Below are 27398 nucleotides of genomic sequence, written 5' to 3' on the forward strand. Positions count from 1 at the left end.
GTCCACTGGAGGCGCCACCAGTGACTCAGTCTCCATAGACCTCCATGTTAAACCGACATGTTTACATCCTGGTACTAAAACTAATGTCTCCGTTTCTAGAACTCACCTGTTTCAATTAGATCAAGGATTAAAGTTCTGCAGAATTAAGGGGGCGTGGCCTCGTCGATTGACAGGTGTGTGTCCTCACTTTAGCATTAGGTCCTCTGACCATTGCTGACTTATGTGGAGACTTAGACTTGGATAAGGGCAGTTGCTTAAAGGAGTCGGACACGGACAAGATGGAGACGGACGGAGACGCCACGCTGAGCTTCAGGACTTAACCTGTCATGGAGGCTTCATCCACCTTTAAATACAGTCAATGACGTGGACTTTAGCCCGGGTTAGGAGGCCCTCAGCTCAGAGCATCAGCTCAAATGTCTACAAAAAGACCCCGAAATAAAACCAAGAGACACAAACGACCACAAGGAGACAGACGCCGTCAGACATTTCCAGAAATCTCCAGGTGAGTTACGTGAACCAGTGAACAGTGACCGCAATAAATAAAGAGCAACAAAGCAATTAAATCACAAATAATTAGTCTGATCCCTGCCTGGCAGCAGTCGGAGGCGGGGTTGTGTACACCCCCTGTCCAGTTCATTAGGTACGCCAGTGAACTGTTTACTATGTGTAAATTTGAAGATTTAAAAAGCAATGACAAATTTTCAGTTTGACTTTAACAAACGAACATTTTGAGGAAAAAACTGTTAATTATCGAATGAAACTGATCATCCAGGTGAGTCATCAACTCACTGGTGTACCTAATGTTTTGTCAAGGGAGTGTGTATCCCAACCAGCGACAACAACAACAACGACGATGATGTGTTCTGTTTATTATGTATGAGGCCGAAGGGAAAAGTCCACAGAGACAGACGGCCGTGAGCTTTTAGCCGAATTGGGGTTGAAGCCTCACATGTAACACACCACCACAGAGACTGAGAGAGTCTCAGGGGGAGGGAGGACCAAAGGGGGGAGGTCAATGGGGGGGAGGGTTTCCCATTTCACACATCTAGATGAGCAGAGGCTGAAAACACTTCCCTGTCAGAGGTGTGTTTCCAAAATAAAATAAAAAGCATATTTTGTTTAAAAGCCTAAAACTAAATTAGCTAAAAATGATTCAATTCATTTAATTGAACATTTCAAGAACAGTTAATGACTTACAGACACATGAAACAGAATTTAAATGATCGCTTTAAAGTTTAAACAGTGTGAGGGGTCATCAAAATAAAAGCCCTGAAGTTTGTTTCCTTTAAAAAAATAAACTTTAATAAAATAATTAACTCAAACACATCAGTGACTTTAATGTTAATCTTTAATCCGTTTCTTCCAGTTTAAAAGTGCCTCTGCGTTTTATTTTGAAATTCAGGCTACCTGTTGGGAGCTGGTTGGCTTGACGACGGGGAGGGGGGAGGAGCCAGTCCGAGCTGGAGAACCAATGACAGAGCAGGCTGCAACAGGTGAGCGGAAAAACACACACCTGACACCTGTCAGTGTGACGCGCACGGAGAGGAGGCCCCTAGGAGCCAACATCCTGCCCGACGGGACCGGGAACCGGAGAAGAGAGGACCATTTCACCGCCAGAGGATCCGCGGGTCTGGATTAACACCGAGACTGAGGCCGGAGGACAGAAACGACCCGAGTCAGAGAGACTCTGGAGACTCCGGAGCCGTGAGGATTATTTTAGCTTCATTAATCAGCTCCACTTTAATCCGGTTTGTTCTAAAACTATGTGTCCAGAAACCGGGAGCAGCAGCACCTAGGTCCCGGCTCCTCTGCCTCTTCTCTAGAGGCTTTATCTCTCTTTAGTTGTTTCTTTATTTCGTGAATCCCTCACCTGCTGACGCCGGAGCCATGATCAGCTCGGAGGGTTTGCGGCCGAGCTCGAACGGTCGGAAGCCGCTGGGCAAGCTCGCCTCCCGGCTGGAGGAGGCGAAGAACCCGTGGCGGCAGGTCTCCACGCTGGAGCTGAGCCACAACGAGGCGGCGCGGCTGGCCACGGACGCGCTGCTGGAGCACGGGGAGAAGGAGTACCGCAGGGTCCTGGCCGAGGAGCGGGAGCTCAACTTCCTCTCCCCGCTGGAGATCCAGTACATCGGGCAGCATGCGGCCAGCAAGGCGAGCGCCCCCGACAGCAGCGGCGCCGGTGCCCAGGACAGAGACTTCGGGGACGGGGACGCCGTGTCCGAGCTCACCTCCGGGACCTACTTCCCCATGATGTCCGACGAGGAGCCGCCGATGCTGGAGCTCGGCTGGCCCGAGTCCCCGGCGAGATACGGACCGTCCGAGACGCAGATTTTCTTCCAGAGAGACAAGTCCCACAACATCAAGGACCTCATCAGGTCCCTGATCAACAAGGCCAAAAAGGTAACAACCCCCCCTCAACATTAATATATAGATATATTATTATATATATATATGAACTCTGGATGAATTAAGGTCAAACACTTTGATTCTTTTTGTGCGTAAAATGACAGAAAATGGTGGAAAGAAGTGCCTGATGTCACTTCTCACATGCAGCCTGTTTGATTTATTTTTAAAGAAAAGCTCTGGATCCTCTGTGTTTGTTTTCAGCTTCAACACTGACATGTCAGACCAGTTTATTCACATTAGCAGAGCATGCCTCAGGGAATTTCATGCAAACAGGCAGTTTCAGGAGCCTCAACAGTTCTGAATGAGGCGTGAGGCGACTGTAGCTGCTCCCCAGACTTCACAGAACGGTCCGTTTAAAGTCGGCCACTGAGTTTGTGGTTCGTTTATATCGGGAGTGTGCGTGAAAGCTGCAACACAGATCAGGTTTGTTCATAGCTCTCATCGACTGGAGGCTGAATATTGATGCACGAGGCTCCAAACTGGTCACAGAATCAGGTTTAAATGCAATTTGTTGCAAATATTATAACAAATTTACAAATAAACTTTATGAATATGATTCTGTGACCTGTTTGCAGCCTCTGAGTGATTAATAAAGTCGATCCAAACCTGATTTGTGCTGCAGCTTTCATGCACACTCCTGATATAAATGAGTAGTTGACACTGTGAGGCGAACAACAGGGGGAGGAACCATTAGGAGTGTTTCTAAGTTTGTTTTTAGTCCACCTGACTGCGCTCGTTTGTCCCTGGAGTAGTTTCCAGTCGCTCTGCTGAGAGTCGACAGGCCTGAGCCGGCCCTCTCTTCACCTGCTGCCATGTTTGATCAGCGAACGAACGCTTACATAACGTATGGTTGAACAACAGGCTCCATAGCTGCTGGGAGGCATTCTGTGCATCTCTGTGGTTGCTTTGCATGTCGTCATGATCTGTTTGTGTCTCACTGTTGCAGTTGAAAATGTCTCAAAACATCATCAGATCTTCTCACAAGTCCTGACAGTAAAGAGAACCCAATAAAGCACAAAGTGTCTCCATCAATGTAATGAGACTCAGGTGTGGTTCAGTTCCTGGTTTAGTTTCAATAAATCAGGGATTTGTCTCAGTCTGATCTTCACAACACATGTTTGTGGACAAAGGAGCTTTCTGAGGAGCTCAGAGAAAGAGTTGTTGTTGCTCATCAGGCTGGAAAAGGTTCCAGAACCATCTCTAAAGAGGTTGGAACCCACAAATAATCCACAGTCAGACAGATTGAAGACGACTGTTCCCCTCCACAGGAGTGGTCCACCAACAAAGATCACTCCATAATAGTCTGAGAGGTCCCAAAGGAACCCAGGGGAACTTCTAAGCACGACTGAGGTGGTTCTGTTCTGAGGAATGGGCTGAAGTTCCCCCAAGCTGCTGTAGACCACTGATCAGCACTTACCAGAAACATTTAGGTCAGAGCAGATACTGGAAACAAGGAGGAACTGATATGAACAAATTAATCATTTACTTGACTGAATAAATTCACGTGTGTAATATTTCTGTTTCATGTGTGTGACTGGGTTCTATCTTCTCTCAGGACTTGTGTGAAGGTCTCTTGATGTTTTGAGACATTTTTTATGTAGAAATGTAAGAACCTCCAAGCTGCACAGAAACATTTAAGCAGCACTGTATAGTTGTTTATTTGACTTTCCTAATAGACATGTGAGGGCACTGTAAACAGAGACTCTGACCCTGTGCTCCCCCATGAACCCAGAAGCCCCCGAGGCTGAAGCCCCGTCGGCTGGTCATCCTGTGACCCGTCTGAAGCTTTGCAGCTTCGTTGGCTGACAGTTGAACGCTGGCTGCTCATGAGTCACTTCCTCCTGCTGCTGCTGCTTCTGCCTTGTGAATAAATAGACTTTCACGTGAAAGATGTGACACAAACAAAAAGTCTCAGTTTAAACGTCTGCATTAATGTTTGAGAAGCTGCTGCTGCTGTCCAGACGTCTGCTGAGTCGGCAGGTTAGAGATCAAATGACGGTCTGAGGGCAGTCGGTGGATTCGGCTGACAAACAGCTGCTAGCGGAGCCGACGCTTGTCCCACTTATCTCCCTTCGCTCGCCAGATTAGGACAATAAATGAACTTTGACCTGCTCTTTTTTATCAGAGTGGTAAGAGACTGTCAGGGTTGTTTAAACAGTTGAACTGGCACGTCTCTTTCTCTCTCTCAAAAACTCAGCTGATTTAAACACGCCTCTTAATTGTTTGTTTTGATTAGTTTAATCGGTCAAAGGAAGATCCTGCACAAAAATATTTCTGTTGTCATTCTTTCTCTTGAAGCTGTTACACATAGTCAGCATCTTTTTTTTTTTTGGCTCTAGTTTTGTTTGTTTTGTCCTGCTCCATTGACTCTAGTTGAACGACTGCCTGCAGCTTGTTGAATCAGAACGAGCCGGTCCCTATGATTGGCTGATCAGTAGGGATGCGCCGAAAAACCGAAAATGCACTTTTCAACCGAAAATGTATTGCCGAAACAACACGGCCGAAACAGGATGTTGTGATGACGCAAGCAACAACCGCAGCAAAACCAAAAAACCGAAAAAGGAATTTTGGGCCATTTCCGGCTGAAAATTGCTGCGGTTGTTGCTTGCGTCATCACAACATCCTGTTTCGGCCGTGTTGTTTCGGCGATAAATTTTCGGCCGAAAATGCATTTTCGGTTTTCGGCCGAAAATTTTCGGTGCATCCCTACTGATCAGTCTCTGTCCAAATTCTGATCCAAACCAAAGAACCATCAGACCAGGTACCGTCTAAATCCCTGATGTGGTCTTGCCCTAGTCAGTTTTATCAAGGATGCATCTGGAGCTAACTTGTGTAGACGTCGTACAGCCAGGTTTCCCAGCATGCATTTTTAAGCAAATCTGCTGCTTCAATCCAGAGTGACTGTCCTGCGGTCTCCCGTCATCCAGAATCTAACTTTTCAAGTCCAGTCTACCATGTACGCAAGTCTGCATGCCAGAGAAGAGAAACAGGAAAGGATGAAAGGAAGCAAAACCACAAAGTACAAAGGTCCTTTTTTATCTTCACCTCATCTGAACATTCAGAACAACAAGTGTTTTATTTTCAACAACAACAGCCCGTCGTAGCCAGACTCAGTTCTTATCAGAATCCCAGTTCCAGTTTTGGATGGAATCGAATAAACGCTTAGAAATCGTTTCAAAAACTGTTGCTTGAGAATCATCACGTGTTTTCAACAGGAAGTTGTTCTACAAAAAGAATCTGTTGTTGTTTTTAGTCCACCTGACTGCGCTCATTCGTCCCCGGAGTGGTTTCCAGTCGCTCTGCTGAGCAGACAGAGTCGACAGGCCTGAGCCGGCCCTCGCTCTTCACCTGCTGCCATGTTTGATCAGCGAACGAACGCTTACATAACGTATGGTTGAACAACAGGCTCCATAGCTACTGGGAGGCATTCTGCGCATCTCGGTGGTTGCTTTGCATGTCGTCATGATCTGTTTGTGTCTCACTGTTGCAGCTGTATGTCTCCTTAAAGTAGTTTTGCAATAATTTTTTATATCTACAGTGGCACCTTAACGTTTTTTTGCGTTGTTCAATTCTCTACATTTCAGATTTTCCCACAAGTCCTGGAAGTAGACAAAGATAGAACCCAATTAAACACATGACACATTATTCAGGAAAGCCAATATTAAATATCAGTGAGTTGCACCTTTAGGATTACATAGGTCATATTTGAGTCCATCTGGTCTGAAGTGTTTCCATCAGCGTGATGAGACTCAGGTGTTTCCTTCAGGACCAGAACCAACATCTCAGAACTGAAGCGGTGCCGGTTGCCGGAAACGTTAAGTTGACGTTATTGCTGCACAAGGAGGTCACAGCAGATACTGGGAAACAAGGTCACATCACAGACGGGAGCTATAGATAATTCAGCGGCTGTTAATGTCACTAATGTGACTAAACGTGGAGACAACAGGGCTGTGAGAGAACAACACTTACGGGGTGAAAGCTCATCTGTGGTTGTTATGTTCCCAAACTTGTTTCTGTCAAACGTTCCCCCCTGTTTTCACATAAAAGCTGATCACGTTTCACACGGCGTTTATAGAACGTTGTTATTGACGTAAACGATGACCGTTGTCCAAACCTGATGCAGCAGAAATGAGGAACATCAACACTTCTGTTGCTCAGCTCTAGTTTAATAAATGTCAGAATGCGTTTACGAGCGACGCCCTTCAACCCTTCGCGAATCTCGTTGAAATGTTGTTGAGCGCCTGTCGTCTCTGCTGCAGGTGATCGCGCTGGTGATGGACGTCTTCACCGACGTGGACCTGCTCTGTGACCTCATGGAGGCGTCCAACAAGCGGCGGGTCCCCGTCTACATCCTGCTGGACGAGAAGAACCTCAGCTACTTCACGGAGATGTGCTCGGCGCTGGACATCCAGAACTCGCATCTGAGCGTAAGAACGTTACAGCAGAGCGTCTGTGGAGGTTCTCGGACATCCACTGGTGGGGAGTTAGGGTTTGAATAGGAACGTAGGTGTGTGTTGTCCACCTCAAACTAAAAAGATTAGGGTCTGTAACAAGCGCCGGGGAAGAAAGCAAGTTTCCTCCAGGTCCAGGTTCCTCCAGGTCTTTAACAGACTCTAGTCATGTGACCTTCAGGTGGACTCCACCCACAGATGTTCCTGTTTAAACTCCAAACCCCCCCACCAGACATTTAGAGCTGAACACGTCTTCTACAAACACAACCAGTCCACATGTCTTTGTCTCAGGCGCCGCAGAAAGGCCAGAGCAAACGTTGGGCTCCTATTCACACACATTATTATTAGTATTATTATTTTTAGGGATGCACCAAAGATTTTCGGCCGAAAACTGAAAATGCACTTTCGGGCCGAAAATTTATCGCTGAAACAGGATGTTGTGACGACGCTAGCAACAATCGCAGCAATTTTCGGTTGAAAATGGCCCAAAAGTGCATTTTCGGTTTTTCGGACCAAAATTTTCGGTGCACCCCTAACTATTTTAAGAGCCAGAAATGATTTTATATGAAAGTAAATTCATCATCTCTGAGCTCTTTAGCTCAAGCAAGACATTTAAATATTAATGGACATTGATTTGACTCGTCTGGAAGCCAGAGGACGTGGGGACGGATTGTTCACCTTTATATCCAGTCTATGGTTTAAACTAAAGCATAAAAATGTCTCATTGCATTTTAAATATTAGAATTAGAAGCAACAAAACACTCTGCTCCAGCAAAGATCTGCTGGGCCAATCAAATTGTTTGGGGCGGGGCTTAATGTGGTGATGGACAGAAGAGTAGCAGTAGTCATAGACACCTGAATTAGTTTAAATGTCTTTGATTGGTTGGAGGAGGATCCAGGTGAAAACATGATGAAATCCAGATGGAGAGTTACCAGAGTCTGATTCTGAGAAGAAGTGAGTCTAAATACGACTTAGCAACTGATTAGCTCAAGGATTCATGGTTTATTAATTGTCATATGCATGATGCACAGGTACAAGAGCAGTGAAATTAAATTGCAACGACCCACAAGAATAAAAATGTCAGCTGTAACTCTACAGTAGTAGATGTCAGTCCATGTCAATGAGCTCTGATCTAATGACTACATGTTCAGACCTAAAACCAAGAGAAGGCTTCTCAGACTCTGCAGGTCCAGTCCTCTTAGACTCTTAGATCAGAGTTTCTGTAGACTCTTGTACCAAAGCTGTTGTGAGTCCGTTTGCGTTAACGCTGCGTTTGATTGTCCCTCTGCAGAACATGCGCATCCGCAGCGTCTGCGGCGACACCTACTGCACCAAGAGCGGCAAGAAATTCACCGGCCAGGTCCTGGAGAAGTTCATGATCATCGACTGCGAGGACGTCATCGCCGGCTCGTACAGGTGAGGACGGGAACGTCGGCACAAACACACACCTACCGGCTAACGACCGCTAAGCCTTAAACTAACACACCAACCCTTTCTCTTCTTTCGGTCGACTCGTTTGTTCACTCAGTCGCGTCCGTCGCCCTGAAGCGGTTGAGTCGGTAAAGACCTGAATGGCCGAGGCTCTCGTCAGCTGACTTCATGTTGGCTTCTTCTTTGTTTTTTTGCAGCAGGCAACGTTCCTGCAGAAAGTCTTGAGTATTAGCTCAGACTGAAGCTAATGTTAGTGTGAAGGAGATCTGGATGACGAGATGGCGTCTTAGTTGAGCAAACGGAAGTTTCCACGTGTCACTTCTGGGCCCAAAGGTCATGTTCGTTAGCTTCCACACCAGGTGAGCCAGGTAGAGACTTCCTATCGGCTCCATGCTGACGTGGACGTGATTAAAATTAAAATATTAATAGTCTGTGACTAAGGTCAGATGTGTGGACTCTGATCACATGCAGCCACACCTGTCCTTTCAGCCGGCTCGCTGTGGCCAGATCGCCTCTGAACGGGGCCTCTGTTTGGAGCCCGGCGTCTGCTTTGCATTCTGCCCGATAAGCAGATTAAAGGCGGATTACAGGAGGAAGTCGCTGGAGCTCGGAGTCTGCCGCGCGTTTGCAAATGTCAGCGAGGATAAGCAGAGAAACAAAGCTGGCGCTGTGCTGCAGAGCGACGCTCAGCGAGAGGGATACCTGAGTAACACCTGTAATTACTGCAGAGGAGAGGCGTCAGATTGAATCTGCTCATCGGGCTTTTTGTGATTTTCCGTCGTTTATATATTGTCATGTTGTCAGTGAAGGATTACTCAACAGCCACAGGCCCCGGGGCCCCTAACCACTCACCAGCTTCTCAAGACAGACTCAGAAAACTACCTCAGTGGCAAAGAAACTACATAATTAAAAAGAAATTAAAGAGTCGTTTTGGAAAGAAAAATTAAAATAAATGCACAATTATTAAAATGACGTAGCTGATTTCTGTCCGGCTCATTTTACACAAAGATGTTTTTCACTTCCAGTTTTTTTTTTTTTTTTTTTTTTTTTTTTATGAAACATACTCAGATAGATGCTGCAGGAAAGAATCAGCAAGTGGTTTATCTGGAGTCTCTCTGTTGGGAACTGCAAAGATCTGTTGGGCCGAAAACCGAAAATGCACTTTCGGGCCATTTTTTGGCCGAAAATTTTTCGCCGAAACAACCGAAACAAAATGGCCGAAACAGGATGTTGTGATGATGCAAGCAACAACCGCAGCAATTTTCGGCCGAAAAATGGTCCGAAACTGCATTTTCGGTTTTCGGGCGAAATTTTTCGGTGCATCCCTACTTAATATTAATAATATAATATTAATAGAGTTATCTGTTACAGAAAGGTCAGTTGTTGTCCAGCTGGACTGAGTTTGGTATGAATGACGTCAAATGTGTTGACGGACAGAAGTACAGTGGCCCTGAAGGTCAAAACACAACAACACTTCTTGTTTCTGATTGGACAGAACCCGTGCTAGAATATAAGCTGATGTGATTGGTTGTTTCGCTGCCAGTCAAGAAATGACTCTTTGTGAATGGTCACTTTGAAAGCAGACAACATGTCCTGTCCACATTGTAGAAAGACGTTTGAGTCGTTGAGAAATTTCTGCATGTGTTGCACAAAGACATTGACATTATTTAAAAAGGCAGAGGGGACGTACGATGAGGACGTAGTTGCTCGTCTCCTCAGTCCTAAGTCCTTCAACCGACATGTTAATGTCATGACGGGTTGAAAGCATCAAGAATGACATTATATGTACGTCCTCTTTCAAGTTATTCCTCTATTAAAGCCATCTCGTCCTCCATTCTTTCCAAGTGTGAGCTGACGAACTTCAGGCTGAAGCTGAACTGAAAGTGGATGTGATGTCCTCTGAAGTGATGAGACTGTGACGGAGCTGTAAACCCGTGACCTAGTGTCTCAGAGGCAGTGTTGGCCTTCATGCTGTGGTTATAGCTGCTTTTATAGCTCGTTAACGGCGTCAGTCTGTAAATGAATTGTGTCACCGGGAAGTTAAAGTAGCACTGACGACATTTCTGTCGTGCAGCACGTCTGTGTTTGCTGGTGTTGTAAATCCATGAAGACGTTTTCTGACTCTGCTTGTGTTTGAGTAGCGGCGCGTTGATGAAACGTCTGTTTGTCTGTTTGTTGTCTCACATGGAGACATTCATAGAAATAAAGGTTTGGACGTTTTACTTAAACCAAAAAGACAATGAAGGAGGAAAAAACTACTCGGGTGTTTTTAACTTCATCTCTTCATATCAGAGCTGTAGAGTAGGGACGTCCTGATCCTAAATGTCCTAGAGTTGGCCTCCTGTAGCTTCCTAAAGTCTGTCCATGTCTTCCTTGTCTTCTCCTAGAGTTGGTCTCCTGTAGCTTCCTAAAGTCTGTCCTTGTCTTCCTCGTCTTCTCCTAGAGTTGGTCTCCTGTAGCTTCCTAAAGTCTGTCCTTGTCTTCCTTGTCTTCTCCTAGAGTTGGTCTCCTGTGTCTTCCTAAAGTCTGTCCTTGTCTTCCTTGTCTTCTCCTAGAGTTGGTCTCCTGTGTCTTCCTAAAGTCTGTCCTTGTCTTCCTTGTCTTCTCCTAGAGTTGGTCTCCTGTAGCTTCCTAAAGTCTGTCCTTGTCTTCCTTGTCTTCTCCTAGAGTTGGTCTCCTGTAGCTTCCTAAAGTCTGTCCTTGTCTTCCTTGTCTTCTCCTAGAGTTGGTCTCCTGTAGCTTCCTAAAGTCTGTCCTTGTCTTCCTTGTCTTCTCCTAGAGTTGGTCTCCTGTAGCTTCCTAAAGTCTGTCCTTGTCTTCCTTGTCTTCTCCTAGAGTTGGTCTCCTGTAGCTTCCTAAAGTCTGTCCTTGTCTTCCTTGTCTTCTCCTAGAGTTGGTCTCCTGTAGCTTCCTAAAGTCTGTCCTTGTCTTCCTTGTCTTCTCCTAGAGTGGACTGGATTCAGTCCAATAAATCTTTCAGTCAAAGTTAATGTAGTGTGGAGAGGGTAGCTGGTACCTTGTGTTCTCTACTCCAGAAATGTTCTGGTCATCCAACGCTGCCATAAACTCCCTAACCCTCTCTGGAAGATGTTTCTCCTTGACTGAGTGGACTCCATGGATTCTGTTTAGATGATCAACTACTACCACCTCATCAGCCCAGATACCGATCACAACATCCCTACTGTAGAGTAAAGGCTGCAGAGATCTAACTGAGGACAAGGTTGTGTCTTTAACGGTGATCAGGAGGATTTAGAATCTCACTCTAAGCATTAAAACTTTCAGAAGACGTGATTCAAGCAGGTTTGAGGTTTAACGTACAACCAGAGAGGAAATTCAGATTCTGTCCCGAGTCGTGACTCAGCTTCATTCACTCGTCTTTCCGCCTCCCTCTTCCTGTCCGATCCACCACGGTTTTCTGGTTTTCTCAGAGTGTCTCGGCTGTGACGCAGCGTGTTGTGCGGTTCCAGGTGTGTGGTTAGGTAACGAGGGTTGGGTCGGACTGACAGGCTTCAAACTGCACAGAGGAATGAAGGGCGAGGTCTGAAGAGCTGCCACAGGGTTCAGTCAAAGAAAATGTTGTCTTATCAGCCGGTAAAACGCTCCCTCCTCCTCCTCCTCTGCGCCTTCTTCACAACTCTGATATTAAATCAAACAGAGGCGCGCTGATAAGCCGACAGCGCCCAAGTCTGTAAATTTGATTTGCTCGTGTGAGAAGCAAATATCAAACATACTTGGGGAGATATTGCAGCGTGCAAATATGTGTGATCTACTCAGCGATCAGTATCTGCCGCCATTAAGAGATTACTTTAGCACATGGCGGGAAACTGTAGTGAAACTCATAGTTAAACAGGGTTTATAGTCTTTACGTTCAATCCTCTTTAGTGTTAACACATAAAACAATATAATGTCAACTTAAAGCCGTATTATTGTCCAATAAATGTTTGGAAAGAGCTGAAAATGCTAGAAAATCTGTTGTATTACTTGCTTTTATTCTTTGATTAACTTATTAACTGTCTATAAATCTGTTTATCATCTGAACTTCTAACGAGTTTTTTTGTGACAACACGTCATCCTCTGGAATCTGAACGCGCTGAACTGTGAAACGGTGAAAATGAACTTGATGGTTTGTGCAGAGAAGGCGTGCTCTGACAGTTAAGACGCAGCAGGAATTTGGCCTCGGGCGACTGCTTTAAACCCGAGTGATTTATTTACGGCTGAGGAAGGTCGTCCTGCCGGTTCCTCCGAGTCCTGCTGTCAGTCACAGCTCGACGAGCCTGTAAATGCTTTAATTTCGCTGTCGTTTGACTTCAGAAAAGCTGTGTTTGTGAAAGGACGTTTAAAAATACTTTAAGATTAGATTAGATAGTTCTTTATTTAACCTACAGCTGAGAAAGTTAAGAGAATATGACTACAGCAGCCAGTCAAACACGTAAAACAGAAATATTAGGCTTGTGTTTTTGTTTATTTATTAAAATGAATCATCATCAGTGAGTTGTTAAAGTCATTTCCTCCTTGTTTCCAGTATCTGCTGTGACCTCCTGGTAACTAAATGTTTCTGGTAACTGCTGATCAGTGGTCTACAGCAGCTTGGAGGAATTTTAGCCCATTCCTCAGAACATCCCATTCCACTTCAGTTCTGAGATGTTGGTGGGTTTCCTCACATCAACTGCTTGCTTCAGGTCCTTCCACAACATTTCTATTGGATTAAGGTCAGGACTTTGACTTGGCCGTTCCTAAACATTCATCTTGTTCTTCTTTAACCGTTCTTTTGTAGAACCACTTGTGTTCTTGGTTCTCGTTGTCTTGCTGCATGACCCAGTTTCTCTTCACATTCAGCTCATGGACAGATGTCCTGACATTTTCTTTTAGAGTTCACTGGTAGAATTCAGAATTCATTGGTCCATCAATGATGACAGGACGTCCTGGTCCAGATGCAGCAGAACAGGCCCAAACCAGGACATTAGCACCCCCATGTTTGATGCTGGAATGATGCAGTGTTGTTTCATCTCATTTAAACCAAACTATTCTACTTTGGTCTCATCTGTCCACTAAACATTGTCCCAATAGTCTTCTGTCTTGTCCACATGATGTTTAGAAATGTTCTTCTTGGAGAGCAGTGTCTTTGTCCATCACACCATGGTTGTTCAGTGGATTCATCAACATTAATATCAGCCAATGAGAGAGAGGCCTTTAGCTGCTTAGAAGTTCCCCTGGGTTCCTTTGGGACCTCTCAGACTATTATGGAGTGATCTTTGTTGGTGGACCACTCCTGTGGAGGGGAACAGTCGTCTTCAATCTGTCTGACTGTGGATTATTTGTGGGTTCCAAACTCTTTAGAGATGGTTCTGGAACCTTTTCCAGCCTGATGAGCAACAACAACTCTTTCTCTGAGCTCCTCAGAAAGCTCCTTTGTCCACAAACATGTGTTGTGAAGATCAGACTGAGACCAATCCCTGATTTATTGAAACTAAACCAGGAACTGAACCACACCTGAGTCTCATTACATTGATGGAGACACTTCTGAACACATGGACTCTGATTTAATCCTAGAGGAGCTCCTCTCTGATATGTAATATTGGCTCATTTATGTCTAATATTTCTGTTTCATGTCTTCGATTGGGTTCTCTTTATCTACTTTCAGGACTTATGTGAAAGTTTTGAGTCAGTTTTATGAAGAAATGTAGTACAGTTGCTGAAGTACAACGACTATGCACTGACATTGATGCACAACGTTGGTGTTCTTGGTGTGTTGCACGGTGTAGAACTGAACATTTAAGTGTCCAGACACGTGTTTCCTATCCTCTTCTTTGTCACATCAATTAAATGAATTAAATATTCTTATCCCCTGGATCTGATTAGATCTGTGTGTTCCACGGTGAAAACATTTCTGCTGCAGCCAGACGTCTTCGGTGTTCGAGCACCTGATGAGTCACTGCACTGAGTCACCGTCGTCCAGAGCCTTTTATCAGCTGGAGGTGGAGGGAGATAATTTACACAGAGACGGCCGATGGAAACCAGGTCGGAGTCTCGGTTTGTGTTTGATGGCGACGTCTGACAAACATCAGGCCTCTCATCCTGAAGCTCTTATCTGAACAAACTCATGGATGATGTGTAGCTCCGTCTGCTCATGTTTCATTCACTCAGAAATGATGCAGAGGAATAAAAAGCTGCTACAGTCAGACATAACCACATCACAACAGGAAATCAAACCTTTATTTAGCTGATTTCACTAAAACATAAAAAACATCTACTTATGAAACACACTCCTAGCTTCATCTAGACGTCTGGAGTTCATTAGAAAAAAAATCCCTCTGCATCAACTGAGAGACATTTAAACTATCTTAGTTGATGTATGACTACTCTTCTGTCCATCACCACATGAAGCCCCGCCCACAAACGATCTGATTGGCCCCGCAGATCTTTGGGAATCAGTTCCCAACGGAGAGACTCCAGAACAACTTTCCAAAACAGTTAACATATCCATGGTTCAGGGACGTTGGTCTAATGTTTGCTGTGTCCGTTTAAACCTTTTCCCATAAACCAGTTTAATAAAGACGTAGCACTACAAGCGAGGTTTCTAGATTTCCTGTAAAAGATATTTGGAGAGTTTGATATAGATCAACTGAGTTTCTCGGGGACAGTGTTGAAGAGGAGTCGGTTTAGACTCTACTTATTACGACCGTCTGGAGACTTGAAAACAAAAACGGTCTGAACCAGACGGTGGTATATCGGCCACGCAAAGACTCCAAAGAAACCTTTTAGTCGTGACTGGAAAGTGTCCATCACCACATTAAGCCCCGTCCCCAAATGATCAGCCTGGAAGCCAGACCAACATCTTTGCAGGAACAGAATCAGTTCCCAATGGAGAGACTTTAGACCGTTCATTTGTCTTCTGTAACCGCATGTCCTGTGAAGGGTTATGGCGAGGGGGTCATAACCCCTCTGCTGTCTTTGCGGTGGGAGGCGAGGTCCACCCTGGACAGGTCTCCAGTCTTTGGGCGGTGGGAGGAAGCTGGAGTACCTGGAGAGAACCCACGCAGACACAGGGAGAACATGCAAAGTCCACACAGAAAGGAACCAGTCGGCCTGGATTAGAACCAAAAACCTTCTACGTACTGGCTACGTACTGATGTGGTCTGGGGAAGTCGGGCTGACTTCCGGTCCATAACTCTTCTTTATTCATTTTCTCTTTTCCTACTTTCTGTTTAAATTGACATGAACAAGTAGAAGCAGACAGAGGTCGCCTCTCTCTCTCTTCTCACTCTGATATCCCGTCCTCTCCTCTCCAGTTTCACCTGGCTGTCGGCTCAGGTGCACAGCAACATGGTGATGCACTTCTCGGGTCGCATCGCCGACAGCTTCGACCGGGAGTTCCGCTGCCTGTACGCCGACTCGCAGATCATCGACAGCTTCTTCAACCCGGAGGAGGATGAGGGGATGCCCTACTACCCCTCGTACTCGGCCATGATGGTGCCCGGCGTGGGCGTAGGACCGGGCCTGGGTCTGGATTTACTGTCTGACAGGTAGGAGGACAGTACATGGGTAGATGATTGATCAAAGTAACAGTGGATAATAGTGGACATAAGATTTTTTATTATGTAAGATATGCAAGTTATGAAATATATAATAAATGCAGAAAAACCTCCTCACTGATCTTTGATCCGTCCTTCCTCCTACAGGCAGCGTGACAGAGGATTCTCTGAAAACTCCAGCAGCCAATCGAGTGACAGCATCTCCAGCGTGAAGGCGGCGCCCGGAATGACCTCCAATGCGGTCTACAAGGTCACTCAAGGTCACGACAAGAAGGAACCTGCCGGCAACTCTCGGCCGAGCCCCGAGAGGAGAGGGGGAGGCGGCGGCGGCAGTGGCGGTGACCGAGCCGGAGGACAAACCCCAACGTCAGGAGTGCGAGGCTCTGCTAACGGAGGAACCAATCACGTCACGATTCCCGATCGCCCACCACCGGCGTACGTTCAGCCGATGGGCATCGAGTGGAACAAGGCCAACCCGGCGGACGTCATGCGGGCCAACATCGGCGGCGCCTCCTCCAAGTTCCAGGCGCTGGGGTTGTACGACCACAAGCCGAGCATGTTCCACAGCGGCGGGCTGAGCGGCCCCAGCTCCAACCTGAACCCCAAGATCCCGACTCCCAGCCCGGTCAGCGACGGCAAACCCATCCCCAAGCAGAGGACTCCCCCCAACCAGTTCCTGAACAAATTCACGGACCTTTTCCTGCCGCCCTCCTCCAAAGACAAAGACACCTACACCTACCAGAGGTCGCCGTCCCCTCACGGCTCCTCTGGCTGGGGAGGACCGGACTTCTCTCAGCCTGAGCCGGAGAGCCAGCAGAGCCCGCCGCCACCAACAGCTTTCATGAACCGCCAAGACCAGAAGAGGATGACGCTGGGCCACAGCAAGCTGGACCTGGTCAACCAGTACAACAAGATGAAGTCCAAGCAGGTGTACAGTCGCTTCGAGCTGAAGAGCAGCAACTAGAAGAGACTTTTTTTTTTACAGACGTCACCCAGAAGCACTTCTTCCACGCTTCTGATGTCGGCAAAGGAATCGAGCCATTGCAGCCATTTTGGTTCTGCACAAGATTCTTAAAACAGTTCTGCCTCTTTTATCCAATGGCGTCGTGTTTTTTGGGCGGGGCGGGGGGGGGGGTCTATGAAACAGATTTCCACAGTAAAAAGCAGCTGCAGTTGATCTGTACGCTGGTGCTTGGAAACGGAGAAAAATGTGAATTTTTCTGGCTTCGTCACTCCACTGGGGTTTTCTACTCGTTTTCTACGTGATGACATTCTCTCTTTGTGTAAAACTCATGAAGCTGCAGTGATTGTGCAGATTTTTAATGTCACAAATCTTTTATCCAGACGCAAACAGTCAAATCAAAAGTTTTATAGTGTTAGAAATGTGTCGGCTTGTCTGACTACATGTGCCTTGATCATCCGGCCTTAAGGTTTTACCGTCATCATCAAACCAACATCTCCAGTGAATCAGCGTCCAGGTACAAACGCGTCAGTTTGACTTTTGTTGGCGTGTTGTAAATAGTTCTGGTATTTCCTGCTGCTCTATCTTTTTACAGTTACAGTAAAACTAGCTGTAAAAGTAGAAACCGAGGGGGGGTCAAGGGGTTGGGGGGATGGGGGAGGTGTTCAGGTGATTGAGATGAAGAAGCTGTTGTCTTTTACATAAGTTCTACGCGGTTTCTTCACGCTGTAAAGTTTTACAGTGAATCTTGTCCAGGTTTGTATAAAGATCATGTGTTATTACATGAATGATGACGTTCTTCATCACTCTGCACTACAGGGCTCCTTAAATGGCTCCTCCTCAGCAGGGAGGACTCGTTCTGCTGTTACCGTGAGCAATAATGACTGATTCTGATCAGTTGTTCTGTGATGCATGTCGTTGTTTTTGTTTACGGCTCTGTTCAGTCAGTGGGACTGACCTTATCCGTGTCCTCTGATTGGCTGTTTAACGTGTATTATACTGTAAATACATGAACTGCCCGTCAGGAATTTTGGGTTTATCGTAAAAGCAACGACTCTTAAACTGATTTATTTTATTTTTGCATTTTTTTTTTTTTTTTTTGTCATTCACTAGAGAATGTGAACTCTAGGTTCTGTCTTTACGTTGGTATTAATTTGTAAGATTTAATAAAAACAAACAAAGAGTCACTTGTTCAAACTATTTGTCGCAGTAATATTTAAGGTTTTTAGGCCCCAAGAAGAAGAAGAAGAAGCACCGTGGAGCCAACAAACAGTTGAACAGTAACCTTTATTGAAATCACTGCAGTAGATAAGACAGAGGATGACTGGAAGTAGACGAGGAAGTATATTTCAAACCAATCACAGCTGTTGAGGTCACTGAGAAGACGTGTGGGCGGTTAAAGTAGTAAACTAAACATCAGTCTAATGTTCTGGTGGTTGTTGAACCATCAGCTCTATCCGTCCACACAGTCTACATTTAACCATCTATTTTTTCATAGAGTAGTGAAGACACCTCAGCCATGGACATAGAGGGACGTGACCCAACAACCACTAGTTCCACAACCTGCTCTAATACAGAATTAGATTTGCAAAGGTTTGAATTTTCTTCCCAGACGTTTCGTGAAACTTCAACCTTTGACTTCATGGCACGATCTTAATCTGGTACAAATAAAAACTGGACCATGGATCTTATATTTTTGGTGGTTGTTGAGCATCTATCAGCTGTATCTGGAAACACAGACTAAATAGTGAAACCATAGTGGTACTGAAGTCAGTGGATCAGTGTTTCCAGATATACGATAAATACGATAATTTCAAAGTGACCGTACAATCATTTTAAAGTGACCGTACGATATTTCTCCATTTTCCATCTGGCAACACTGCAGCGGATGCTAATGTTTGATGCTAACATATTTCAAACATGAACTCAGAGATGCTTCAGTATTTTAGTCTACGCAGAAGCTAAAACTGTTTGCACACTTGTATACCAATTCAACTGTAATGATGATAATGATAAATTAAAACGATGTTCAGTTTTCTTAAAGCTTTTTAAACGGCGCTTCTGTACAGACTTCATGTTGCTGAGACCATCTCGCGGTTTTGCGGTCGGTCGGTACAGCTGAGGATGTTTGTGTCAGGGTCGGCCTCAGTACTGGACGTTTTCCTGTCAGGAAGTCTGAGGCCACAGCGCGAACAATGTGAGCGACAGAAGCGTCGACGTGAACAATGGACAGTCCAAGAAACGTCCCAAAAGTCCCCAAACTGGACCCAACAATGAAATCACCTGAGATCCATCATTAATGACACAAATGCTGAGACCAAAATATCCTGGAGATATATTTACCTTGAGCCACGGGCTCCTCCCTTACTCTGCCAGTGTTTGTCCACGTCCTGCAGTACTCCCAGACAAACTCTGCACAGAACTCATGGTTCAGTTAGTTCCTGACAGAGGTCAATGCTCAGGAAAAACACCAGCTAAGAGGGAACGTTTCTTCATCAGGTTGACAACACGTGCTCTACAAATGAACAACAACAGCAAATACTCACAACTGAACACAGAAACACACAACATCAGTGACTACAGGAACCAGGCCTGTCAATAGATTCAAACTGGATTAATCACATCTGTTTTAAATGAACCTGATAGAGATGTTTGTCAAGTTCCTCCTATCAAAACCCCGCTGCTCTTGCAGGGCTAGTCTTTGGGTGGTTCAGAGTCTTAATTGTCCAAATCATCTACACCTGAGGAGGTGTGGATAAAAGGCCATGGCTCGGAAGGCCTGAGAAGACATGTCTTCAGGTGCAGGAGCTCACCAAGCCTCACCTGTCATCTTTTTCTCTTTATTTTATTAATTAAATAAACCATTTATTTCTGCAGCTCCGTCGCGTGTCTACACTTTATGTTGCTTGCCTTGAGCCGGGTCGTAAATGCAGATAAGAACCATCTGAGAGGGCCGCTCATTTGTTTCCTTCTTCTTCTTCTTTGAGGATATTTGCGGTCACATCATTCACTACAGCTGCACTTTGGACTCTGCTTGCTTTCCGCAGAGTTACTGCTGCTTTGATCACTCACTTATTCATTTATTCCTGAGGTGAAAAACACATGCACAGAAATGTTCTGGTTGATGTAGAAATAATCACTGTCAGTAGATTCAGATATTTTCCACAGTTAACGCAAATAAATGTTTACTCAGTTCATACCTTGGTTCACACATTTCATCCACGTTTCTTCTTATTTCTTCTTCTTCTTCTATTTGTTTTAGAGTTTTTATCTGTTCTGGCTCTACAGGGCATATTACTGCCCCCTCTAGGGTTAAATTATTTAAACAACCACACTCCAGCTCCAGGTCCTGCTTCCTTTCTACATCATTATCACTGATCACTTCCTGATTCACCAAAAACAGAACAGGTGTTAATCGAGGAATTTGCATTCTCACGTCATTAACAGGTTTTTTTTGAACCAAAGTTAGCAGAAATGTTTCCAGGGGACCTCAAAAAGTGAGTTTTTTTTTTAACATCCTGATAAGCTTTTTAGTTTATTAATGTATCGATTTAAATGATCTGATGACACTCACAGTACAGACTGATGGCATTATTATTTATTCGTCATTTATTCTGACCGTTGCATCACTTTCTGGGATCCACCAAAATATTTCCGTTTTATTTGGAGCTACATGCAGAACATTTCTGTACGCGCTGTCACTCTGACCAAGATGTTTTTATTAACATGTGTTTCTTAAGTTCTTGTGGTCTGGAGTCAAAAGCTGCTTTTGTAAAATAGTCTCAGATGAACAAAGTTAAGAATTCAAGTGGAATTAATGCTTGGTTAAATGTGTGGTTAAATGACACAAACACAGAGAAAGTCAATCAGGTCCAACAAGCTTTAACTCAGAGGTCAGAGGTCAGCTAGGAAACGTCAGCAGCTCGTCTGTAGAGAGGAATCTCCATAAACTCCTGGTTACCGGTTTGACATGAAGCCTCTGCTCCACTGGCTTTGTTGGGTTGTCATGGATACAGGTTCACAGGTCACCTCCTGATTGTTCTTGTAGTTTACAGCATTCCTCCCTGACAGAGTAAACTCTTTAAAGCGGCGTCCATCGCTCAGTCGCTGCAGAGGAATCTTCAGGAAGTTACAAAAATGGACGAGTGTCTGATTAGTGTAATTTATCTCATGAAGACATCTGGTCTGAGGCTTTTCCTCTAATAAATACCACGGCCCTGTTCACTGATTCAAGCAGAGTCAGATTTACAAATATATGAACCTGTTAAGTTCACCATTCAGTAGCTTGCAGCTTGCACAACCTTTGGTTTATGGTGCGCCCTAAAATAGAAAACCACAAAAGATCAGACTTGCTGAAGTCCGATCGGGACATCCCTACATGCACCTTCAGAATTCAAGCAAAGAAAACAAAAGTCATTTTATCAACTACACCTGAAGCGGTTCCTAAAGGTCACACACAGATGTAGCCCCTGCAGAGCGTCCTGTTTGGATGCACCAGCAGCATTTCCCGCAGGAACCGTCCTGTTTAGCGTCTTGATGTTATCTTCAGGATGCAGCGCTCTTCCTGCCTCTCCCAGCTGTTCAGGATCAGACCTCCAGACTGTTGGCGTTTGTTCTCCGAGGCATCGTGTGGGAGTAGTTAATGTTTGATGGTCTGTTTTGAACCGTTTCCCTGAACACGTATGTTTTCTCTGTTACACTGTTTTGTTTTCTCAGTGAATCTGTCTGACAGATGATCACAGACACAACACAACGTCAATATCGGACTTAACATTTGTTAAAAATAACACTGATTCTCACTACAGGAGGCAATGTACACACAACTCAACCTTCGGTCATTTTATTTAGCCTGGACGTCATCAAATTCTGCAATTGTGCACATTAAAGAATTCATAAGAGTATTGATATTTTTGAGAGGACATAACAGTTCAATTCATACTAGCAAGTGACAGTTGTCTGGATTCATTATTCAAAAAAAGAAATAGGAACAGCTACTATTCATTCTAGATCATCATGTTGTTGTGGAAATATTTGTGGATTTAAATGTTCAGAGGTCTGACTCGCGCCAACGATGCACGACAAACCAGAAAAACTAGACATGTCATGTAATGAAGAAAATAAGTGGATCGCTCTAAACAGCCGTTCATCGTTCAGACTTCAACAATAATATTTTGCATAAGATGCGTTCATGTTGCTTCAGCCCCGCAGGCAACGACAAGCGGCAACATGTTTCACAGCCACAGAGGTTTCTATAAGTGTTCAATAACTGATGAATACTAACATTTTCAGACACAACCACAGAAACCAAACGCCTCGCCGCCGATCACTCACAAACAGGTTCATCTCTGACAGAGAGTCTCCTCCTGTTTTCAGCCTCAGTTTCACAACACTGAGGGTTTAACGTTGGTATGTCGCACAAGTTTCAGTCAAAACATGCACCTCTGTCCGAACGCAGATCTCAACCTCAACGCATGATGTGAACCTTAACAACATGTTGACAACTGTTAATGATTTGTTTGTCAGAAAATTCCGGATTGTTGGAGGAAGGACACTACAGCCGACAACTGGCTAGCTTAGCTTTGCATTTAGCATCGTAGTAAAATTATCTGTGAGGAGGAAATGGAGCAGCATCCAAAGACTAACACAAATCTGCCAACTTTTTATTTAAATCTGAAAATCGTCATAAAATTAAGAAATGAGAAGAAGAGATATTTCAGCTCTACATCCAGGTCATCAATCAAACTGATCAGATTAGCAGCTCACATTTCCTCCTCCATCCACTGAAGCAACGTTCAGATGAGATTCAGGTGGATTTGATCGTTCAGCTCAAGCAGCAGCCACTGATCATTATTAATGTGACAGATAAACGTAGCAGCAGTAAAAGGTAGAATACTTCAGCCTTTAGAGAAGCGCACATATGACACCAAGGCTTTAACCAAAACAGACAAGACGAGATAACTCATGCAAAGTTCCACTGGGTGTGTTTGACCCGGCTTTGACTGTGGTTTAGCTTTTGCTGCAGCGGAATATGTTGGAATTTACTGGAGGGATGAAAGACGACACTTGAGAGGCTCTGAAGGATCAAAACAGAACGACAGAAGCAAAGTGAACACAAGAACAATCCATCATGCACATGATTTTCTCTTCTTCCATTGTCCTCTGGTTCACATTAGTTCCAAAAGTCTGACCTTCCTCCAGAAACAAACCCTCCTCACTGTATCAGAATGTGAGTCTGGTAACTCGTTATCTGGATTTCATTATGGGGCGTGTTTCAACAACAAACAGAGACAAATATACCTCTGCATCAATTATCAACCACTATACACTGTAAAAAGAAAAATCGTTAAAACAACAACGGTCAAATGGCAAAACAAATGCCAAATACCTTAAAAGGAAAAAAAAAATTTAAACAAATTATTACAAAGACCTTGGATAGGCCACTGTTAAAAGTTCTGTGGGTAAACTCAGTTGTCCTATAGAGAAAAACTGTTATTTCTCCACTAAAAACATTTTGATATTGTATGTATTTTACAAATCTTCCCTTAATTATTACCATGAAAAAGCTTCAAAAACGACCAAACACATGCTGAAAACTTTAAAAAATAGTTTTTGTCTCCAAAAATAACAGAAAAACAATCTCAAACTTTAACTCAAAGTTTTTCTTTATAGTTAATGTTTGAATATGTAAAAACGTCTTAAAAACTTGTAGAAGTGCAATTTAAAGAGAATATTCAATGACTGTTGAAACTTTATTCACAAAGAGTCAAATCCTCTGGAAATAAAACAGAAGAAGTAGTAGTGGTAGTAGTGGTAGTATGTCCTCCTCCTTGACGACCAAGATGTCTCCACGTCTCCAGCGTCTCTATCCACATGGATTCCAGCTTCACTCATTTCAACAACTGCTTGTTTTTCTACCTCCATGTTTCTGTCCCTCCTTAACACTGTAAAAAGAATGTCTGAAAAAAAATAAATAAATGGAAATATGATACTTTGTATATTTAACCATTCTCTTATCAGTGAAGCTTTTTCACACATGCGTTGATGTTCGACATTTTCTTCTGCTCCATATAAAGTCTGAACCAAATTCAGTGGAGTCACTTCTTAGACAGAGGTTTAATGTTGACAAAGATAATAATTTGTGCATTTGTGTGATTCTGAAACTGAAACTTTAGAACAACTGTTTTTTTGATTTGTGAATACTTGAAATTTTTTTGGGATTCAATTCAACATCTCTGAAAAAAACTCACCAGAGATAAAATTTGATTGAAAAGTTTGTCATTTTAATAGTGGATAAAAACGGGTCTAATGTATAATACCATAATAAAGTAGGCCAAACAATACATACACAGATGAGACTCAAAATCAGACTAGGTCCAAACGAGCCTTGTTGTATGTTCATCCTTAAATGTTTTGATTCCTGACTACAGCAGTATTTTTCTTTTTCTAACCTACTTTGTCATCCTTTGTCAGTTTGTTTTGCTCGTACATATGCTTATACTTCCTTCTAATGTGCAGATGTTGAGTTATGTATTTAAACTCAGTCTGTTTTTTTGTGATTCTTATTTTCTCAACTTTTTGCAAAAACATATTTTCATTATAAATAAAGTTTGAGGTTGAAAAAAATCCTTCAAATCACTCATGCACATCTCATTCATCTCCAACAAACCCCTCATAAATATATTGTCAATATAAAGACAGTCTTTTCTGAGTCCGCTGTCATTTCATCAGATCTCCTGTTGTTGTATATCTTTCTTAATCCCTTCAGGACTGCAGCATGTTTCATGTTTACCGCCTGAGTCAGGAAATGCACACACTGTGTTTGTCTTTCAGCCTATCAGGAGACACGTGACTCAGAGACAGAAACTCAACACAAACATCAATGACCTGTTCAGTCTGTGTCCACCTGTCTACTGCTGTTGCTGTATCTCTTCCTCTGTCAGCTGGAGTCAGGTGATCATTCACAGTAAAAACTGTCTGCAGGAGGTTTAACCTGCAATGAACCACATCAGACTGCTGCCATCTTGTGGTTTAAACAACACAATGTAAGTTTACGTCAGGATCTTCTGCTGAATTATGTCTTTAACTGCCAAATATTTTCATGATGTTTTGTGTGTGAAAGTGAAATTATGTATATTAAACTGCTGACAGATTACTCTTGCATTAAATTCACTCTAAATTCTTTATGAAGAACTCACCGTAGACTTCTATAAAAACATTTCTAAATCTTTGAATGTTCCAGGAATTCACGGGCTTCAATACTTGTGACAGGAATATTCATAGAGTAGGACCTTTTTGTCTTTGTTGACACTTTACATTTGGACAACCAAACACTGTAAACTGAGAAAGAAACTACTACACTAAGAACCTGAACGAAGAGTTCAACACCCTGAGGATGCTGTGGAGATGCAGCTCTCAGTCTGAGTGATGTTACGTCTGATCAGATCTGTAGTTCAATCAGAACGAAGACATGACAGTAGAAAGTCAGAACACCTTTCCCTTTTTATTGTCTTACACACAATGTTATCAGAAGGTAGATGAACACAATGACAGCAGGTCACAGGTTACATGAAATACATGTATTTCGTTTATGTCATATATGAATCAAACTTAAACCGTAGTTCAAGTTTCACGGCAGAGCAGATATACTTTCACAAATGTTAAACTGTTTATGCAACACTCTCAGCTCTGTTAATACACAAAATCAAAAAGCATAGATTGTACCTAGAGGATCATTCAATCATCAAAGTATACGTTTTTAATGACGGTAATTCTTTAGTTTTTAATGTGCTCACACACCCGAGTGAGCATCAACTGAAGTTAACATTTATGAGTTGGATTACAACCTCTGTTTAAGGTTCTCTTGACCCAAGGTCTTATTCATGATCTTCATTTATACATCCGGGTTACGCGTAACTGCAGTACTCTATTTTTCTTTACACCAATTTAGTTTTCTTGAACTTCTTCACAATACCTATTACATGTAACTTAACTTACATGAAATACAGCTCACATCATCAGATCAGTCACATCTGGATCATCTGGCATATTTTCATTTCTGAAGAGACAAACATTCAGCTCTGAAATCAACAACTTTACATCAAGTCTGAACCCAAACGGAAATGTGCTCTTACACATGTCTTATTAAACATGGATCATGTAACTTTAATGTGCTAAATGAATTTAGAGAAAGTGCAATTAGTTTACATACATGGAAAACAAACACATTCCCTGACTTTTCATCCTGTTTATCTCTAACTGATCTGATTCACTGGTAATATCTTCACTGGTAATTTGTCAGCATTTAAAATAAATGGAAACATCTTCTCAGTGAAAGTGTGTATGTGTTTGTTAGTATTAAGATCAGAGAACGACAGATTTCCTCTCTTCCAGTCCAGATTCACTCTGATCCTCTGGAGCTTCTTCTTTACTGAGAGATAAGTGGAAGGAGCTGGTGGTGAACATATTAAGTATTTACCTTTGTAGAACCCTATTTCCCACAGTCCAGACTCTATGTCTCCCTTCCTCTGGACAGACTCTGCTAACACACCCAATAACCACCATGTGTTATCTCCAACCTCAACATCCCAGCTGTGAGTCCCTGAGTTAAAGCCCTCAGAGCCCAGGACAGACTGGTAACGATCAAACCTCTCTGGATTATCAGGAAGATGTTGTTTATCTCCTCCTCTCACACTGGTCAGATCTTCAGACAGGGTCAGTCTTGGATGAAGAGTGTTTGGATCCAGAATGACAGGAGTGTAGGAGACCATGTCCTTCATGTTGTTCCAGATGTTGAAGGACAGGTTGCCCAGATGTTTGGCCTGGTCTATCAGAGCTCCTGAGGGCAGCTGTGGATCATCCAGCAGGAGGCAGCACTGGACTCTTTCCACTGCAGCCTTGTAGTTGCTCAGGAATGAGACGTCTTCAGCTCTCAGCTCCTCCTCTGTGGCTCTGACTGTGTCTGAAAGAGCTGCTATCTCTCTGCTCAGAGTCTCCATCTTCTCCTTCATCATCCGACTCTTCTGCTCCTCTTCCTCCCTCAGTGCAGCCATCCTGGCCTCCTCTTCCTCTGCTAGAAACTGGTGAAGCTTCTTGAACTGCTGCTTAATCTGCCTCTCTGTGTGTCGGGCCTGGACCTTGATGTGTTTTTCTGTTTCATCAAACTTCACTTTAACTTCTTCACAAACCTTTAACTTCTCCTTTAAGGGCTTCAGAGTTTCCTGAAGGTTCTTCTTGTGCTGTCGTACAGCTTCATCGATGGGACTAAATCTGTGGTTGGAGTGTTTTTTTGAATCTCTGCAGACGACACACACTGGCTGCTGATGGTCCAGACAGAAGAGTTTGAGTTTCTCAGAGTGCAGACTGCAGAGAGACTCTGGAGATCTCTGATCTCTCTCCTGTAAGAAGGACTCACACAGGTTCCTCAACACCAAGTTTAAAGGTGGATCATCTCTTGAAGATCTTCTCTTACAAACTGGACACTGGTGTGTTGGTTTCTCTCTCCACCAGTTCTTCAGACAGACTTTACAGAAGCTGTGGCTACATGACAGAAGAACAGGATCTCTGAAGACCTCCTGACAGACCGGACAGCAGAGATCCTCCTCTGATCTGGAAGCCAT

The 27398-nt window shown here is 43.8% G+C and overlaps 2 protein-coding genes across 2 annotated transcripts in view; one reads left to right on the forward strand and one right to left on the reverse strand.

The window, feature by feature from the left end:
* LOC311487414 (E3 ubiquitin-protein ligase TRIM35-like) overlaps positions 1–27398 on the reverse strand; it is a gene marked incomplete at its 5' end in the record, with an annotated part of 59558 nt that extends 32160 nt beyond the window's left edge. The window contains one exon of the mRNA XM_084543681.1: positions 26258–27398. Coding sequence (XP_084399807.1) covers positions 26258–27398 — 1141 coding nt within the window. The remainder of the gene's footprint in view (positions 1–26257) is intronic.
* Positions 1352–16931, forward strand: fam83c (family with sequence similarity 83 member C). Its single transcript, XM_084543673.1, has 5 exons — positions 1352–2400; positions 6666–6833; positions 8150–8274; positions 15579–15812; positions 15969–16931. Exons 1-5 carry the CDS (start codon positions 1888–1890, stop codon positions 16783–16785), a joined length of 1857 nt encoding a protein of 618 aa, XP_084399799.1. The 5' UTR covers positions 1352–1887; the 3' UTR covers positions 16786–16931.

The sequence above is a fragment of the Chelon labrosus genome (genome assembly GCF_963514085.1).
Source record: "Chelon labrosus genome assembly, chromosome: 4".
In the NCBI taxonomy this organism is placed as follows: domain Eukaryota; kingdom Metazoa; phylum Chordata; class Actinopteri; order Mugiliformes; family Mugilidae; genus Chelon; species Chelon labrosus.